General features: G+C 39.4%; 1 protein-coding gene across 1 annotated transcript; it reads right to left on the reverse strand.

The window, feature by feature from the left end:
- Positions 1-723: 723 nt before the first annotated feature.
- Positions 724-11,570, reverse strand: MRPL42 (mitochondrial ribosomal protein L42). Its single transcript, XM_074902747.1, has 6 exons — positions 11,455-11,570; positions 9,810-9,972; positions 7,503-7,566; positions 6,488-6,572; positions 5,064-5,227; positions 724-3,865 (listed from the first exon to the last, which is right to left on the reverse strand). The coding sequence occupies exons 2-6, from the start codon at positions 9,889-9,891 to the stop codon at positions 3,820-3,822; spliced, it is 441 nt and encodes a 146-aa protein (XP_074758848.1). The 5' UTR covers positions 9,892-9,972; positions 11,455-11,570; the 3' UTR covers positions 724-3,819.
- Between the last annotated feature and the right edge of the window lie 5,898 nt (positions 11,571-17,468).

The following is a 17,468-nucleotide window of genomic DNA, read 5'->3' on the forward strand; positions in this document are numbered from 1 at the left end:
GGAATGCAGTCTACATCTATTTGTTCTCTTCATTATCTAAGTCTGTACTGGTTTTGAGGATGGAACGAGCATGTGAGAAATTACAGCAAAGCAGCTACTAAAATTCATGAAGACTGAAATAACTGAGAAATGCAGTGTTGGCTTTAAACAGCAATCATCACTGTGCCTTAAAACAGAGCTGCAGCAGTGATCTACTCTGGTACAGCAGAATTTCACCATGGCAGCTGACATTCAGACCTACTGCAACAGTGAACGGACAAGAAGCGCACTTTCCTATAGGACTGAAAAAGTGGGGGGGGCAGGAGGGGATGGATGGATGGATAACTGCTCCCTCCGTTATAGTCATGAAGAACAGAAGCACAAAGACATGAAACTTGTCACATGGACATATTTGGCAGTTGGGTCCCATTACTGCTCCACTATTTCAAAATCGGGAGGGCGGGGCTTTTTTGTTTAAGTGTCAACATACATTTCTACTACACATTACAAAATACACAAAAGACAAATCAGTCAATGCAAAGAGGCAAGTCCTGAAAAAGAACCTTTGGCCCTTTGAACCCAACCACTTTCAGACCTGCTGGGGAGTTCCTTTTTCTTAAGTACTTCCCCATTTAATGAAAAAGCAGCTGACGCATGTGTGTCTCAGTGTTAAAATTTGATGATACAGCTAAAGCCTCTATGGTTGCAAACAAATCCAGTTGAGTTATTGTGCAAGATTGCCTCCTGGTGGTAGCACCAAGAATCTGCAGAACAACCTATTAGCACATAGAAAAGACAAAAACATGTTTTAAAAGCATGCTACCTTTTTTAAATTCAGGTATAACTAGAGGAATTCAAAGAACTTTATTTTCTCTAGGACATCAGGATAAATTGAACTGCGATTTTATTGGTCTGAATGGAGGACAAATCTTTTGATACTTAACTGAACTGGAGTTTTCTCAACAGCATGCTAGCAAGCAAAGCCTAAGAAGACTTTTAGTGAGACATTTAAAAAACCCAGTAAGATGCACCCAGCTGTACAGTATCCACAGCAATGAGCTTAATCAGGTCTGAAGCACTTAATAACTACTAGATATAAAGCAAATGGCCAAGTGCCTGAAATTGGATACAAAGACACCAGAGCAGACTTAACATACCATGAATTCTATGCAACTAAAGTTTTCAATTACAAACGAGAGCAACAGAAAACAGAAATCCCAAACTAACTTTCAGATGGATTATTCTCTTGCATAGAACTGGGACAAGAATCAAATAGATGGATTTCTAATTCCAGGTTCTCAAGTGAAGAGAAGCAGATAAAGACAGCTTTATGTAGTTGTTCAAGACCTAGAAAATCAGGACAGCTTGGAATTACTGATAGTAGTATTTTAATTAAGTCATGCTTCAGATGACCCAGGAGAAAGATTTAGTAGAAGAGAAAATAGCAAGATTGAGGGTGGCAGTATAATGCAGGGAGCGATTTTTAAATACTTCATTAACTAACATAGTAACAAAATGGCAGAGGGTACATGTAGTGAACATGTGTTTTAGACTCAGTTTCCAGTAACTGGTCAGAAGAGGAAGTACTGTAAAGACAGCAGTCCAGCACATCATAGATTTTCTTTTTTAGCCCTCAAAATGCCTGAAAAGCATCCAGAAATGTTCGGGAAACATTGAAAAATCCAACATTTCTACAGTGATTGTGAATGTTTGACCATAAACAGGGTTTGACAGGCAAGAACAGAAGGTTTCTGTAAAGCAGAATGTCTTAACAGTATTAGGCAGGAATTAGCAAAGTTATCAAGGAGAAGAAGGGGGGAAATTAATAGAAAGTTTAAATTAATCCTGTGATATCTTTTCTTACACTGGTGTACAATCAAACTGTGACAAATTAGGTCTCAGCTTTCCAAAAATAAAGGAGGCTCGATTTTCTGCAGCAGAACATAAAACACTACACATGAGATCCAAGCTTCTTGCTTATGGACCAGTGTCAGTACCAGACACCATGAATCACTGAAAATACTAAAATCTGTTGTACTACAAATTACTAAAAACAATTTTAAAAGTTATATTCTAGGCAGAAAAGAATTATTTTCATGTGATTGAACTTGCAGAGCAAGCAGCAATCCTTTTCACAGACACAAGACATTCCTTCATGACAGCATGTTTGTTATCACGCAAGCAACACATCATATAATATGGAGCCAAAATCATTTGGTTGCTGTAGGCTTAACCATGGACTCATATCTTAACAGTGTAACAGAGAGAATAAGCAAAATGATTTCATGCTCTGCCATGATAAACTATTATGGGCTAACTGGCATTCGGATTTAAAAATGCATTTTAAAAAAAATTAATACCAAGATAAATTCTTAAGACTAACTTTATGTAAAATTTTCTAGAAGTATTTAAAGGCAGTCTTTTTACATGCCTCCAACATTAATGTTTTCACAATTAAAGGAAATTCAAGGAAAAAAGTTTATTTAGTAATAACTATAGAAAAATAAGTGTCCTTTATACTAATGGTGACCAGGATTAGAGACTTCACATGGTACTCCACTTGTACCAAAATCCGTAGATAACACATGCTGTCAAGATGACACTAGACTTAACAAGAAACATGAACCTTCCCATCTTATCCAAGTTGCTTTGGAAAGGAAATACAATCAAAATGTATGACACAAGGTAATTATTTTCTGATTATTTATAAGGATCTGCTAAGACTTCTTAATGAAGTCACTGGGATCTCTTCAGAGGCACAATGTTCTAAGCTAGATTTTTCTATCAGAAGGCTGATGACTAAAACTACAGACTAAATAATCTCCTTTTCCTGAGGAAAAAAATGCTATGTGACATAGAATATTATAAGAGCAGAAACATTTAAGCTCTATAAAGCACTAAAGCTATGAAGTAGAAACAAACCAAATGTCTTCAAAGCATTTTATTATATAAAGGGCCAATCCTTCCGCTGGGTAAGCTAGAAAGAGCTGGAAGTCTTCACCAATTGCCCTGCAGCAGCAGAGAACTCTCCTCCCCTGAGCTACAGCTATTCCAATTTATATACAGGCATACCATCCTCACTAAATGGTAGCTGGGGTGGGGTTAAAAAAACCCAAAACAACAAACCCCACAAACAACAAATGCACACAGAAGTTCTCAGCTATTTGGAAATGCTGGGTTATTTAGATGGGTGAGTTATTATGCTTTGGAAGCTAAAATTTAACCAGGTTGGCCAGTTCTCAGTACATGACAATAGCCTTAAATACAACCACTTGGCTGATGTAGAATTAAACATGGAATCAAATTTTACAAGTGTAACAGAAGAAGCACAACTATTTCATTGTTTTCGTAAATACCTCATAATATTTTTAATCAGTACTATTTCATAAATACCTCAGTATTCAAGCTCACCTGCATTTCCATTACTGGATTTCTAAAAAAAAAAAAAAAAATAAAAAATCCCCCCAAATAACACCAGACCCCAACATGCCCTATTCTAGACTTCCCATTTTGACATAAGACTTCTATGCATTCAGTTTACCAACGATAAGCCCCTGATCAAGTTCAATTGGAGCACTCCCATCGCCTGCTACATCCAGTCTTGAGACTGGCACATTCACTGATCGTGCATGTGTAACAGCCTTCACTGGATCCTTGTTTCAGCTGGGCAGTTTTGTTATTTTTCTGTCAACTAGTTGAAGTAGAAAATAACAGTCAAGTTTACTTAAGCATCTTTTAGTTATAGTACTCACATAGAATTGCCAAACATCTTACTTTCTGTAATTTTTATTTCTAGTAAAGATTAATAGAAAAGTGCTGATGAACAACAAGTTATCTTAATTATCTGTCTTTGGGAGGATTAGGATTCTTGCGTCTTCTATGATACCTAGAAGAAAAAAGACTGCGATGAATGCAAGCTTTGGAGAGTCTTTGATTCTCCTGATATTTTTTCCCCCCAGTGACTGCTCTGGAGGTTACACAAGTAAGCAAAATACAAGATACACAAGCACAACCCATCACCACTCATTAGATGTCATTGCTGTTGTTCATGGAGTTACATAACCCTACTCATTTCTATTGCTACATCTGCTACAAGCATGCAATAATCCAATCCGTTCTACAGCTGAATAAGTACAAGGGCTGCTGTTTATTCTTAATCCTTTGTGTGAAGTTAATTTTATTACATGGTCAGCTTTTCCTTTGGCTAAAATGATTGCTACAGAACGAAGAGAGTTGATGTTTAAAGGAGTTATGCCAGACTGTACATTCAATAGTGTAATATTTTGCAGACAAACTAACAAACTCTTTACAACAAAAATGATCCCTACTTTCCTCTTAATTGCCCACGCTAAAACAATGAAGATCCTGTTTGGTGCTCATTAAAGTGACAGCTACCCTTTGGCCATAGAAAGTTCTACCATTTCATTCCTTTTACCTACTCCCAAAACACAATAATTAAGAAGTTTTCTGTGGAAGAAAAAAAAAATCTGCCTGTATAAAGTCTCCATTAGTAGCTAGCAACAGGTGTAGTTTCCAGTGCAAATATCTGAATGTATGTAGTTCCTCTTTAATCTTGGTCACGCATATTTGCACCTCTCCTCCTCCTAGCTTTCTGAGTACAAGGCACACCAAGGTGCACTTCTCACCATTTGAAATAAAAATCTTCTACTATTCTTAAGCCTGAGAATCTTCCCATTTTTCTGAAAAGTTATTAAGGAATAGACAATGCACGTTTCCAAGCTCATTTGGTTATGTCCATTGAGGGTGTTTTACACACTAGATTCTCTTATGTAACCTTAATGAATCACCTGAACCAGTAGCTAACTAGATGAGAAAGTTCTACACTGTGACATATTTTACCCCCAAAAAAAGTCGCAAAGGCTACCAAAGGGGCAGTGTTAAAAACCCTTATGAAATACAGTCTTCCACTTACACAACATTGCATTTAAGATTTTATGTAGTAGCCTAAGTGCTAATACTACCTTGTCTCACATGACCTACCCTAGGTTCGATCTGGTCATTGAATTATTCCAGTATTTCTCTTTACCTCCAAAAGGAACAAGTATTGAAAGGAAAAGACTTACTGTCCCACAGGATACCAACGATGTTTTGTTGTGTAAAACATTTTGCTGAGCTCTTCAATTGTGGGATCGCTAGTGTTCTTTAGCTCTTTTTCATTCAGTCTGGATTTCAAAACTTGGTCAAGGGTTTCTTCTTTATTATTCACTGGATCTGGCCGTGGTATGGGCTATAAAAACAGTAGTGTATGTATTTCTTTTTTCTCCTTTTTTTGAGAGAATCAAAAAAATCTACATAGATAGCATTACAATTTATTCTTATCAGGCTGGAACCAAAAGAATACAAAAGAATACCTGTAATTGTAAAGGCTGTTTATCACATACACCCCTCCATCCCCACCCCCAAGAAACCCACACCTCTGTGAAGCAGACCTCTAGAAACCTCTAATTACCCCAGGTGTGACAGCTGATTACCCTTCCCCTAAAATCAGCACTGCTGTCATCATTACTGCTGATCTCATCCTTACAGTTAACTAGCTGAATCATAAGCTTCAGTTCTACCAATACAAAAGTACTAGTATTATTCCTATTTACAGATTCATTCACAGTGACAAACATAATCACTAAAAAAGCTTTTAGATGATCTGTACCTTGGAGAAGAATGTCACTTCCTAATTGTTTGTGCATCTGCTAAAACTTAGACATTTGCTCTCAACCTGAAACCTAACTACTAGCAGCGTTACAAATATTTTTCCTTAGTCTTTTACATCCTGAGACACGCAACTGATAAATTTAAAAATAACAAAAGGTAATTTGCAGGCAAAGAGTGCTAAAATGTTTTAAATTTTCAATGCAGAATTTTCACATTGGTTACTTCAGCAACATAGCTACCATTTGCAGAATTTTACTAGCATGTGAAACTTAACTTTTCTAGTGTACACTTGTGTTTCATCTAGACTTAATTTCATCAGTATAAAGAACACATTGAAAATACTACAGATAGATAAAAATTCCATATTTAAAGTCTTTTGCATCATTTATGAACCCAAAGCACTGAATGTAATTTAAAGCTTGAGTTGAAAACAGCAGGAGCAGCATTTCTTTATACCCTCTTGCCCACACTGCTGCATCTGTACACAGCAGTACATGTGAACTATAACCAGCGCTTCAAACAACCTGAGTACGCTCATAGACAGACAGTAGTTTTCTCTGTAGCGCACAAGTATTTGAGTGCCTCATTTAATTCTATTTGAGTCACTATATGCTGCGATATCTGAGCATCTACTCTGCAGCTTTCCCTCAATTCAACTAAGAAGGTCCTCCTCACAGCAGCAGCTATATTTATCATTCTCTTAATTCACAGACATGGTGAGCACATACTAAAAAGTACCTCAGTATTTCAAATTAATTTTGAGTCTTTAGGGCATCTTTTATGGACTACTTATGCCTTTACAAAAGTAAGAAATAAAAATGTGTACATTTGGACATACTTTTGTATGCTCGTATGGAATCTCAAGCGAAGGGTGGTAGCAGACAATTGTCTTCAAATCTGATGTCACTGCAAGTTCCACTTTGCTATAAAAATAAAAACTTACACTCTTAAACATATCCCTTGCTCAGCATTTCTGCAAATTTTAACTGAGCAGCCTGAGTACCAGAGAAAATCAGATTTGACCCTGCATTTATGAATTCTTAAGAATCTTCTATAAAATAAACCCTTATAAAATAAGGGCCACAAATACTTCACCTGAACCTTTTTTTTTTTTTTTTCCCAGCCATCTTCATGGGGTTTTTTTGGATGGAGAGGAAAAAAGTGCTAAAAGAAAGTACTAAAGATAGCTGGAAATACGGGTTGGAAAAAATCTTTTAACACTTTGAATAATTGCACATAAATCTGTAGCAACAGATGGGGATAATGATCTCTAGGACAACATGCCTTTATAAGTAGTACTGCACCTACAAAAGAAAGAGTAGGAAACAAAGCTCTGTTCGGGGTTCCAGCTTTTATATTTGGTAAAAGATTATGGACATGATGAACAAAAAGTCCTACTGAGAGTCTCCTTGAGGGAGTATGACTCTTCTCACCTTTCTTCCTTATTAACTTCCATGACACATTGGCTTCCTAAACCTTATATAAATGACGTGGATGCTGCATTTCTCACTATATTTGTATCATCTTTTCCAGTTTCTACTCAAGTTCCCCATGCAGCAGCACAAAAATACCTGGAGTTTGTCTTAACAATAAGCACCAATGAAAATGACTGCTCTTAGCTACTTCTGCTCTTCCACAAACAAAACTGCAGGGGTTCTGGGGTCATCACCACATTTATAAGGATTCCTGTCTGTCTTTTCATTATATTCATTGTTTTAAATACTAACTTCACAATTGTTATGATCGGAAACAGTACTTTAGTTAAAATTAGTGCATATATCCAAAACTGGCAGATGTATTTGATACCATTATATAACAACTTCACAAAAGAGAAAGAAAGCATGTTTAAATACCAATTATAGTCTTCAGGGAGGACTGAGAATGTGGATTTATGGCAAACACGATCCACGGCTCCATCTGCAAAACACACATGTAAAGAACACTAATGTAAAAACAGAGCTGCGCCAAATTTAAGAATGTTTACTTTTTTATTACATTCCTTCTTAATTGGGGATTATAATCACATAGATTTAGATTAAAAAAAAAACCAACAAACACTGTCTGAATAGAAGTTCACTTTACTACAGAGATTACTAGTGCAATTAAAGGTAGCTAGGTAGCTATGGCCTACATTTACCTTTCCAACTGTATTGTGTTCCTAAGAAAAATCACAGCATGAACAAAATACCTATAGATTTCACCACAGAGCATATTCTTTATATATGCAAAGAACATTACCTTATGACTTAGAGGAAAGACCATAATTTCATTCATAGCAGTAATTATTATAAAAATCAAATTTTTACTTTGCCAGCGACTGCTCTGTATGCTATACAAAACACAAAACTATAACATCTTGGCTGCTATAACACTAAAGAACTTTAACCCTTTCCCCAGGTTCCTGTTGCTGCAAGGAAAGCAATCACATGAACTGCAAGTAGTAAAGGCGGCCAACAGCATCTGGGACTAATGTACTAACTGGACTGAGAGAAGAGATTATATCTCTCTATTCAGCATCTGTTAGACCACATCTAGATACTATGGCCAGTTTGGGGCCCTTTAATAAAAGATAAACTTGAATGAGTTCAGTGAAGGCCTGCCAAGATAGTCAGGGGCTGCAGCACCTGCCCTGTGGTGAGAGGCTGAGGGAATGGGGCTGTGGCTCAGCCTGGAGCAGGGACACCTTTGAGGAGACCTAACAGCAGCCCCCAGTGACTGAGGACTGGGATTATCAGAGAGGAAGCCAGTCCAGTCACAGTGATGCATGGTGGGAGGACATGAAACAACACCCATAAGTTGAAATGAGAGGCTCTGACTGGATATGTAGAGAAATGTTTTCCTCATGGGGACAGCCAAGCAGCAGGACTGGGCCCAGGCAGGTTTGTCCTCGGAGATTTCAAAGACCCAGCAGAACAAAGCCCCAAGTGACCTGGTGTAACTGCAGAGCTGAGCCTGCTTTGAGCACGAGGTTGGACCACAGACCACCCAAAGTCCCTTCCAACTGAGTTTTCCCATTATTCCATTTGCATTTTTTCACAGAATCATTTAGGTTGGAAAAGACCTTTAAGATCATCAAGTCCAACTGTAAACCTAACATAAGGTGTTAAAATGTAGGAGCCATACCATGGGCATCTTGTCTTCCACAAGTGTCTAGGCATGCGTGCCTAAGATGAGCCCTGTACCTGACTTTTACTGGCAAACCTCTTCCTTTATGACTGGAACATGACACAAATCAACATGTAGGTTTGATTTCTGTGAAGCTTCTACCACTACACTTTAAGAACTGAATTACAATCACAAGAACGAAGTCTTAGCATGTTCTGAGCCCTCTGTTTTCAAATAAGCCATAAAAGGTTTTCAACTTTTTTCTGACATGTTCTTTCATGTAGACCATCTTTAGTTTTAAAACAAATAGGATTCTTCACTGCTGTTTATAATGGAGGGGGAGAATATTCAGTGTGTCAAAACTGGGAAAGCTTAAAAAAGCAAGAAGAAACTTTTGTGTAGCTATTTTCCTCTCAGAAATATTTTAGATATACAATTTTAAAATTTATAATTTGTTAGCACTTCCATGCTTCAGTTCTTCCAGTTAAACCATTCTTGTTATTAACAAGTTGAGTTCTCATAAAATATTACTGCAGATAGTTCATATTTCTTTCTCCTGGCCCATTAACCTCTAAGATGTAACATGTCCATTATATTTTCTCAATTCCTGTCTTTTATACCACCTTTACTACCTCCTCTACATCTTTCTACTGACATCTAAAACATGGACAAAAGTTTAAGAAATAATATTGCCTGTTTTCATTTGTAATGAAGTAATCAAGTAATGTGATTTTACTGTACCTTTTTCTCACCACTCTTTGTAAGTCTGAAAAAATAAATTCAAATCTTCAAATATAATTGGTGGTAACAGGGGTAGTATTTACAACCTAAATAATAGAGGAACATCATATGTGAACCAGAGAAGCTTTAAAAGAATAAAAAAACCCCAAATTGAGCTATCGTTTAGTTATTAGCAGAGAACACGGAATATCAAACCTCACCCTGTTCAAATAAAAATTCACTTCCATGCTTCACATTACTTCAAATATCACAGGAAAGAGGCTCTCAAAGAACAGATTTTAATACAGGACCTCTACAATTCCATCACTACTTACTCTGCAGCAGGGCCTGCTTACAGGTTGCTACTGAACGCATCCAAAAGAAGCTGGACCACACAGTCCTAAGTGATGGTGCCATGATGACAGCAGAGAGGAAACCAGTCCTGGACAAGATGGAACTCAAACAGACACCGTATCCTTTTTTTCTGCAGAACACACTCTGAAAGAAACCGGTTTCATAACTGGTCAGGGTATAAAAGACTGACAACTTAATTTCTTGAACACCTTAAGGATAACTAAAATTTGTGCAGTATACTCTTCATTATTTGTCAGTTGTTTAGAAGTCTTTATTATTTAACATACTGGCACCTACCTCCTTAATAGCCATATGTGGTACAAGGCTTTATTTACTGAAAGGTAGTCTTTGAAGGTACATCATTAACTAAGTTTCCAAGCTTGAGTCTTCTCATAGTTTTTCTACTGGCATTCACCCACATAAGTTTTGCACCCTTCCTTCTGTGCACTCTATTGAATTATTCCTGAAACATGTTTTTCTTGTTCATGATGTAAATATCATAGCCCAGTATAAAAACAGAAGTACTTATAAAAAACATTTGCTGTAACAAACTGTCTAGATGCAGTTTGTTTCATCTATCTCAAAAGCAATACACCTAAAAGGTACAAAACACCATTTAGAATACCTGAAACATTACTACAAATTTCACAGAAGCAGAAGGACACACACAAACATCTTAAGTTTTCAATGTCTACAGGAAAAAAAAAATTACTTCAAAGACAAACTTATGTACTTTTAAGGATCATTATAAGTGGAGACAGTTTAGAGACATACTCACAAAGAAAAATAAACAAGACCTCTTTAAAACCACTTCATATTTCACACTTCAGAACATCACCAAAGTGTGCATTTTCCAATTTTGACAAATAATTATTCATCCTTTTCTTCACCTGTGACAAGTACTGCTGAAGTTAGAGAACACTAACACAGCATCTACAAAACTGCTCATAACTTGCCTTTAAAAGCTCATTAGCAAAAAAGGTGTGAGGAATACGGCAGATCTGGACAACCCTGTCAAGGAAAGCGTTCAAGTACCATTCTCGGCCTCACCTCGAGGTTTAAATCGGGGCATTCCTATCCCTGAGACAGCATACAGAAAACTCATTTAAAGGTCTGTCAGCAACAAGCAGGTATATGAAACCTGACACTTCTATTATTAAAGAAAATATTTAGCTTAAAAAAGAAAAAGTCGTTAATCCGTCAAAGCAAGGAGAAGACTATCCAATATAAAAACGGATCTGCAGGCTATTAAGAAAAACGTGAGTGCGAAACACAGAGATTTAATCTTTCTAAAAGTATATAAACTCTCTTCCTCTGGCCCATTTCGGAGGCTTGGTTTGTTAGCTGCACTGCACCAGCGGATACGCGTTGTCATCAACTACAAAACTGGCGGGGGAGGGGGCGTTGCACAGCGCGACCCTCAGACGAAGCGGCCCTGCCCCCAGCGGCCCTGCCCCCAGCGGCCCGGCCAGGCCCGGCCCAGGGACACAAGCGCTTTTCCAGCGCAGAGCGCAACAGCCGGCTCCGGCAACCGCAGCCCGGCGGCGCCCGGCGGCGCCCAGCGGCGCTCGCCGCCCGCCTGCCTGCCTGCCGCCTACCCGCCCGCCGCGGCGGCGCGGCGATTACCTGTGTGAAAGCCGCCGCGTCCGCTCAGCAGTCACCGGCCGCCCCAGCACCGGAGCGGCGGCGAAGGTCACTTCCAGTTCCGGCAGCGGCGCGGCACGCCGGGAGACGTAGTACGGGCGGGAGCGTGGGGCCTCCCCCGGCAGGGCACGCCGCCGCCATCACCACCTTCTCCCTTTCCCTCCTTGCCTGCCCAGCGCCGCCCCAACCCCAGTAACAACCCCTGAGGCGCCTCAAAATACGGCGGCGGCGGGAACGGCCACTGGTGGCGAGGGGCCGGGCCGGGCCGGGCCGGGCCATGCGGGGAGCGGGCGAACACCCACCGGTTGTCCCCGCCCCCGGCGCGCCCTGGGGTCCCTGTGCCGAGTGTGCTTCGGGGAGCAGCGCGATGCTCAGACCGCTGCAGCGGGGGGCGTTGGGGCACCCCGGCGTCGGCAGCAGCTGTTAACCGGGAGGGAGGGCGCCAAGTCCCCGCAGCAGGCAGTAGCGCACCTGCCTGTCCCGGGGACACGTCATCGTGTTATGCTAGCTGCAAAATAACCTCCTCTAATCCTATGATTTGAAGTGACATCTCTAACATTATTGGCTATTTCACGAGTTCTTGAGCGTAGCCTGTTTGCTTTCCAGGTCAAATCACACAGTGGCTGCAGCAGCTCTCTCTGTTCAGCCTGCCAAACCTCTGCAGTACCTGTAATAGCTTTTTCACAGGGAAAGCCTGGGTTTTATGTACATGAAATAGCACATTTTGGATATTTAAGACGTGCAGAAAACTCACCTGGATGCTTCAGGAAACACTGCTGCTCTGGGGCTTCTTCCTTTGCTTCTTTCAGAGACCTGAGTCACAAACCCTTTCAAAGATAATGTTATATTTACACAACATTTGATAAAAGACAAGAAGTAGAAATAAAAATCAATTATCTGACCTGCTGCTTTAGTATCTGAAATGGCTTCAGCACTGTAAGCTTTTACATGCCCATGAAACATCTCTAAATCACATAAGCTGACTGTGTCTGTTCCCTTCACAGAATTACCTTTTTGGAGAGTCTTAGATAATGCCTTCTAAAAAGGCTGCAACCTCTTCCAGATACCTTCAAACCATTGCATCTTTTCTGGTCATTGGCTGTGGTACAGGAATTTCATGCAGTTGTTGTTGGAAGCCTCACAATTTCAGCAATGTCTAACTTCATCCATAGCTGCGAGAGTTGTAGTTACACTGACAACTTCCAGAAGTGTAGCAGAAGTATAAGCAGAAATCACTAGTCAAGAGCAGATTGTTCCCATTAGCAGTGGCAAAGGTTTCTTTTTGAATGTTTTTTCCTGACAGTGGAAGATGGAAGACATCCGTTCTGGGCCTTCTTGCAGTATTAGATTCAGGAAGTCATAGAGAGAGGGAGAACAGATGGGCCAAAATGTTTTACATGCTACTTGGAGAGATGCAACCAAGGTGGGAGATCACATCTCCACTACAAGACAACTCCACGTTTGTAGAGATCAGGCCTCTCCATCATTGCCATCAAGTTTCAGTGTGTAGCTACAGAGGGATCTGATCTGGACTCAGGCACCAAACAGAAGCAGCACAGTTTTGTGTATCTTCTGCTGTGTACCAGCTCATTATTCCCACAAGGAAATCCTTGTACTAGGATAAGGCCAGCCCTTGGATGAAGGGCTAACTTGAATGAAGGGCTAACCCTTGGATGAAGGGCTAACAACAACAGCTAAGCTGAATACAAGCTAAATAGTGGTTTTATTGATGGACAAAGAAAACATGTTGAGGATTTTAAGCTCAAGGACAGTGTTGACTAAATAAATGGTTATAAACTGTCTGAAACGAGTGTGGTCTGGAAATTCAAAGAAAGGAGTGAAACTGCATTTATGGAGTGAACTTCAGGAATATCTTGTCCATAAGCATAGTGAGGATAAACAGACTTACTTCGAAGTGACTCTATCCAAGTTTATGACCACGACCAGATTGTGACAATGGGGGAACTGCTGCTTAGGATTCTTGCCTTTCTCCTGGATGGCCTCGTTGCAACACAGCTGCGCAAATGCACCTCGCTACTGTCCTTTAGCACAGAACAGTCACGTGTGCTGCGTGTGTGTGTTTGTGTGTGAACCTGTGACACAAGCACATTAGGCCTTGTTCTAGTTTCCTAGGAAATATTAAGTAAAATTAAGGCTTCTGTGACTTATCTTGAAGGTGTTCATGACTTAGTTGTCACAGCTTCTTTAAAAGATTGCCTAAACTCAGTGATGATGATGACTGTGGTTGACACCTCTGATTCTTAGATGCTTTCTCAAAAGGATATTATTCATCCACTCAGGAGACAAAAATCCTTTGTTGTCCAATGGAAACCTTGAAATTAATTCCCTTCACAGCTGGAGACCACTGCAAATTGAACCTCTTTCTTTCTCCAGTGTAAGACACTATTTTAAACTTATATTCTCTATATTGAGCAGCATTTGTTAGAAAAAATAATTTTTAAAAACCTCTCACTAGTCCCTTAGAATATTCCCTCTCCATAAAAAATACTATATCTTGATATGCTCCAGTATATTAGTCATCATGGTAACATAAGCCTTATATGGCGCTCCTACGTTACTGTTTCCTATATCAATGTATTTACTTTTATCAAGACAATTTTTTTACGCTTCAGTGCCGTATGTATTTTCTGAGGACTGCATACAGACACATACTCACAGGTATGTGCTCTTTCTCTCTTCTCAGACACAAATTTGAAAAAGTTACTAATGAATGTGACCAACAAGTCATCTGTTGGTGGGATTTTATAGGCTGGGGGTATTCAGTTGTTAATAGCTAAGCAGTTAATTCATGAATGAGATTGTAAAGAACAGCAAAAGATCTTGAATTTGAAGTGTTTTTTTCTTTTTTTTATCTTTTTTTTTTGAATAATTGTTGCACCACATGCCAGTCTGTACTTTTGTTTTCAATTAACGTATTTTTTTTCCACATAGTGAATGCTACATAGTTCTTGGGGGGGAATTTCTGATTCCAGACAGGAGGGCAGCTACTGGGAGGATTATTAGTATCTGTTGCTTAGTGCTACCACATCTTTAGTCTTCTCTTTCACATCACTGCAATGGAGTATCCCTTGCAAGGTTCATGAGAAACTGTTAGCCATCTTGTAACCCTTGAGTGAACTGATTGGGAACACTTGACAGCCCCCTGGAGTCTTGATTCACAAAATAGTCTTCACTAGACTTTTCAGATTCCCTGATTTTATACCCTCATTATATAATTAGTTTCATATTAGAGGTAACCTGTGGGTATTTCTGTAATGATTTTATTCTGGAAATGTGTGCCTTTAAAATATCACTGCAATGGCAAATCGTGTAACTTAAATCCTGGTTCTAAAAGGTTGCAATTGAAGGTACTGCAGAACTTTGTTTTTCAAAAAGGAAACCACATTCCCTGTTAAGCTTCCAGGCTATTTTCAGATGGTTTCTATAAAAAGATTTTTTAGGAGACAGTAGATGAGGTCTACCCCCTCCCTGACACATAGTGTTCTGTGAGTTTATTCTTAGAAGCATGTTCTGATGGATTACAACTTTCTGGTAAGGAGATGGGAACTGCTTAAGGACAGCTCAGAAGCGTGATTACACACTTCTCCAGCATGTCTGGAGATGGGGATATTAATAACTGCCAGCAGCCTTGCTTGCTTCAGCAAGTGGTAGACAGCAAAGAGGAGAGGAGCTGCTCACTTTGTATTATCTCAAGAGAAAGGAGGTTGTTCTCTCCATGAACTGCAGGGATACTGTGGCAGCTCTAATGGTAATGAGTTACAGACCTCTAAGACTTCATGTCTTTGTAAACCTGGAAAGTTTTGTTTCCAGGTTGCTCTCTGGCTGAAGAAAAACCTCAGCTGTTCTTACTCAAACAGTCAGTTAAAAACTTCTCCAGGAAATATCCTAACCGATAAAGCAGTTGCCCTATAGTTAGGCAACAAATGCTGTGTAGTAATCAGGGAAGGACTGTGTTGGTTTGTTCTGTTTTAGAAGAACAAATTTATAAATCAGAGCTGGCATCTGGACTGGCGTGGGCTTTGTGTAAGCAGTTGCACACACACACACACATACATACCCATACCTCTTGTGGGAAATGGAAGATTGGGACTTGGCTGTTCTAACTCTTTTGCTGCAGCGGCATATTTAGGAAATTGTTTCATAGTACAGTCATTCAGGCTGCTCATTAGCAAACTGAATATAATAAATATTTATTTTTTCATGGAGACCAATGTTTCAAAATCTTCCAGAAATAAGCATTTGGATTCCTTTGCTTCCTTTAAATCTGGACGAGAAACAGTACTATACAATCATATCTGAATTTGTGAATGGATGGGTTTCTTTTATTGCAAAGTTGGTGTCTTAACGATGGAGATGGATGAGCCTTCACTCCAAAATAACATATCATAATCTTTGTGAGGTTATTCTATAAATTTGGGATACAAATTCCTAATGAGACATTGTAGTTTAGTTATGGTCTTAATTGTCAAATCTTCTCAAGTTATGCTGTAGCCAGACAGATTTAGATGTTTTAAGCCAATCTGTAAACGCCTAGAGTAAATGCCAATGCTTATGTCAATATTCGTTCTTTAGCAGATCTCATGCCATCTGGTTACTGGTCCATCCAGTTACTGGTAAGAAGTCAAGCTGCAACTGTAACAGAAGACAAAACTAAGGTACCTATAGTAGTCATATGCAGCCTAAATAATTTGTGCTCCCATTGATTACTGTAGGTGAAGTAAGCAATATTATGCCGCTATTCAAGCAGCAACTTAAGGAAAAAAAATCAAAAGTTCTTTGGTACAGTGAGGGCTCCTACTCACAGCATCCCATTTTGATGTCTTAAATTGGCAAAACAAATAACTGGTGGGGTTTTTGTCTCCTCTCAGTACAGTTTCACCCAGAACTGTCAGTTAAGATCATTCAGAAATTGTCCAGTGACTCTTACAATTAGTGCTAAGTGAAAAACACTACACTTCTGTGCCCCGGTTTCCCCATTTGTACATAGGGATCATAACAACTCTTGTAAACTACTCTGAGATTTACTGAAGAATGTGTTTAATACAAAATCCAGATATTACTGTGAGAATTCATTCTGTATGTGTACATACACATACATATGTCTGTTTTTTGTTGCTGAACAGACTTTCTACAATACTTGTCAAAAATATAAAAAATGCTTTTATGCAAAATAAAGAACCTGGGGTTTGTAATTATTTGTAATTGTAATAAATTGTAATTGTTTAGTGTTGTAATTGCAGTAAGACTTTTATAAGATTGCAAAGCAGGATAGGAGCAGGAAGATTAGTCAGCCACAGGCTCAGTTGGCCTGGATGCACCCACTCAGTGAGTAACTTAATGACAGTGAAAACTGTCATAGGAAGACGGGCAACAGCTGTGTTGAATTGTTCTGGGAGTATTAATTGCATAATTGCTATTATTTCTTTACCTTTTCTGCCTACAGTGACATTATAGAGCACTTTGTTGTTGAATAAGGTGGTTGCTTAACTTTGTTCTCAGAACCACTGTAATTCTGGTGATGATGTGATGGTCATGGATTTGGTGGAGGACGATCGTGCTCTCCATCCTGGCCTTCACATCGGTGCAGTAGGACCAAAAGTATAAGAGGCATTCAAAGTTGGGTTAATAACTCATGGATACTATAAGGAGCAGTTTCTCTCCCACTTGTGTTGCTTACCTTTTGTTGTCTCTGGTGCTTGCTAGACCCCACTGTAAGCCAAATCAATCCACCAGTCCAGGTAGAAGACCAAACTAAATGGCTGTTTTTCTGCCAAGTTCGTGCATTGGACCAGCTCAGCAGAATCTGACAAGCCCCAGGAATGAGCAGTGGGGGAAACACTGTGTGTGAGGAAGGAGAGTAGGAGTGAGATGGGGAGGGGAAGTAACAAGTCCTCTTTTTGACAGATTGGCTCAGCTGTCAGGTACAACTTGACATCAAATATGTGGTTTCACACTATCCCTGATGCAGTGAACTA

This window comes from Athene noctua, chromosome 3 (genome assembly GCF_965140245.1).
Source record: "Athene noctua chromosome 3, bAthNoc1.hap1.1, whole genome shotgun sequence".
In the NCBI taxonomy this organism is placed as follows: Eukaryota; Metazoa; Chordata; class Aves; order Strigiformes; family Strigidae; genus Athene; species Athene noctua.

Excerpts from the sequence above, each read along its gene's own strand:
- MRPL42 (XM_074902747.1), bottom strand. The coding sequence starts at position 9,891 with ATGGCACCATCACTTAGGACTGTGTGGTCCAGCTTCTTTTGGATGCGT. Across the intron at positions 6,573-7,502 it reads CTCCCTGAAGACTATAATTG|CAAAGTGGAACTTGCAGTGA; the intron begins GTATTTAAACAT and ends TTATTTTTATAG. Across the intron at positions 3,866-5,063 it reads CGTTGGTATCCTGTGGGACA|GTATCATAGAAGACGCAAGA; the intron begins GTAAGTCTTTTC and ends TTTTTCTTCTAG.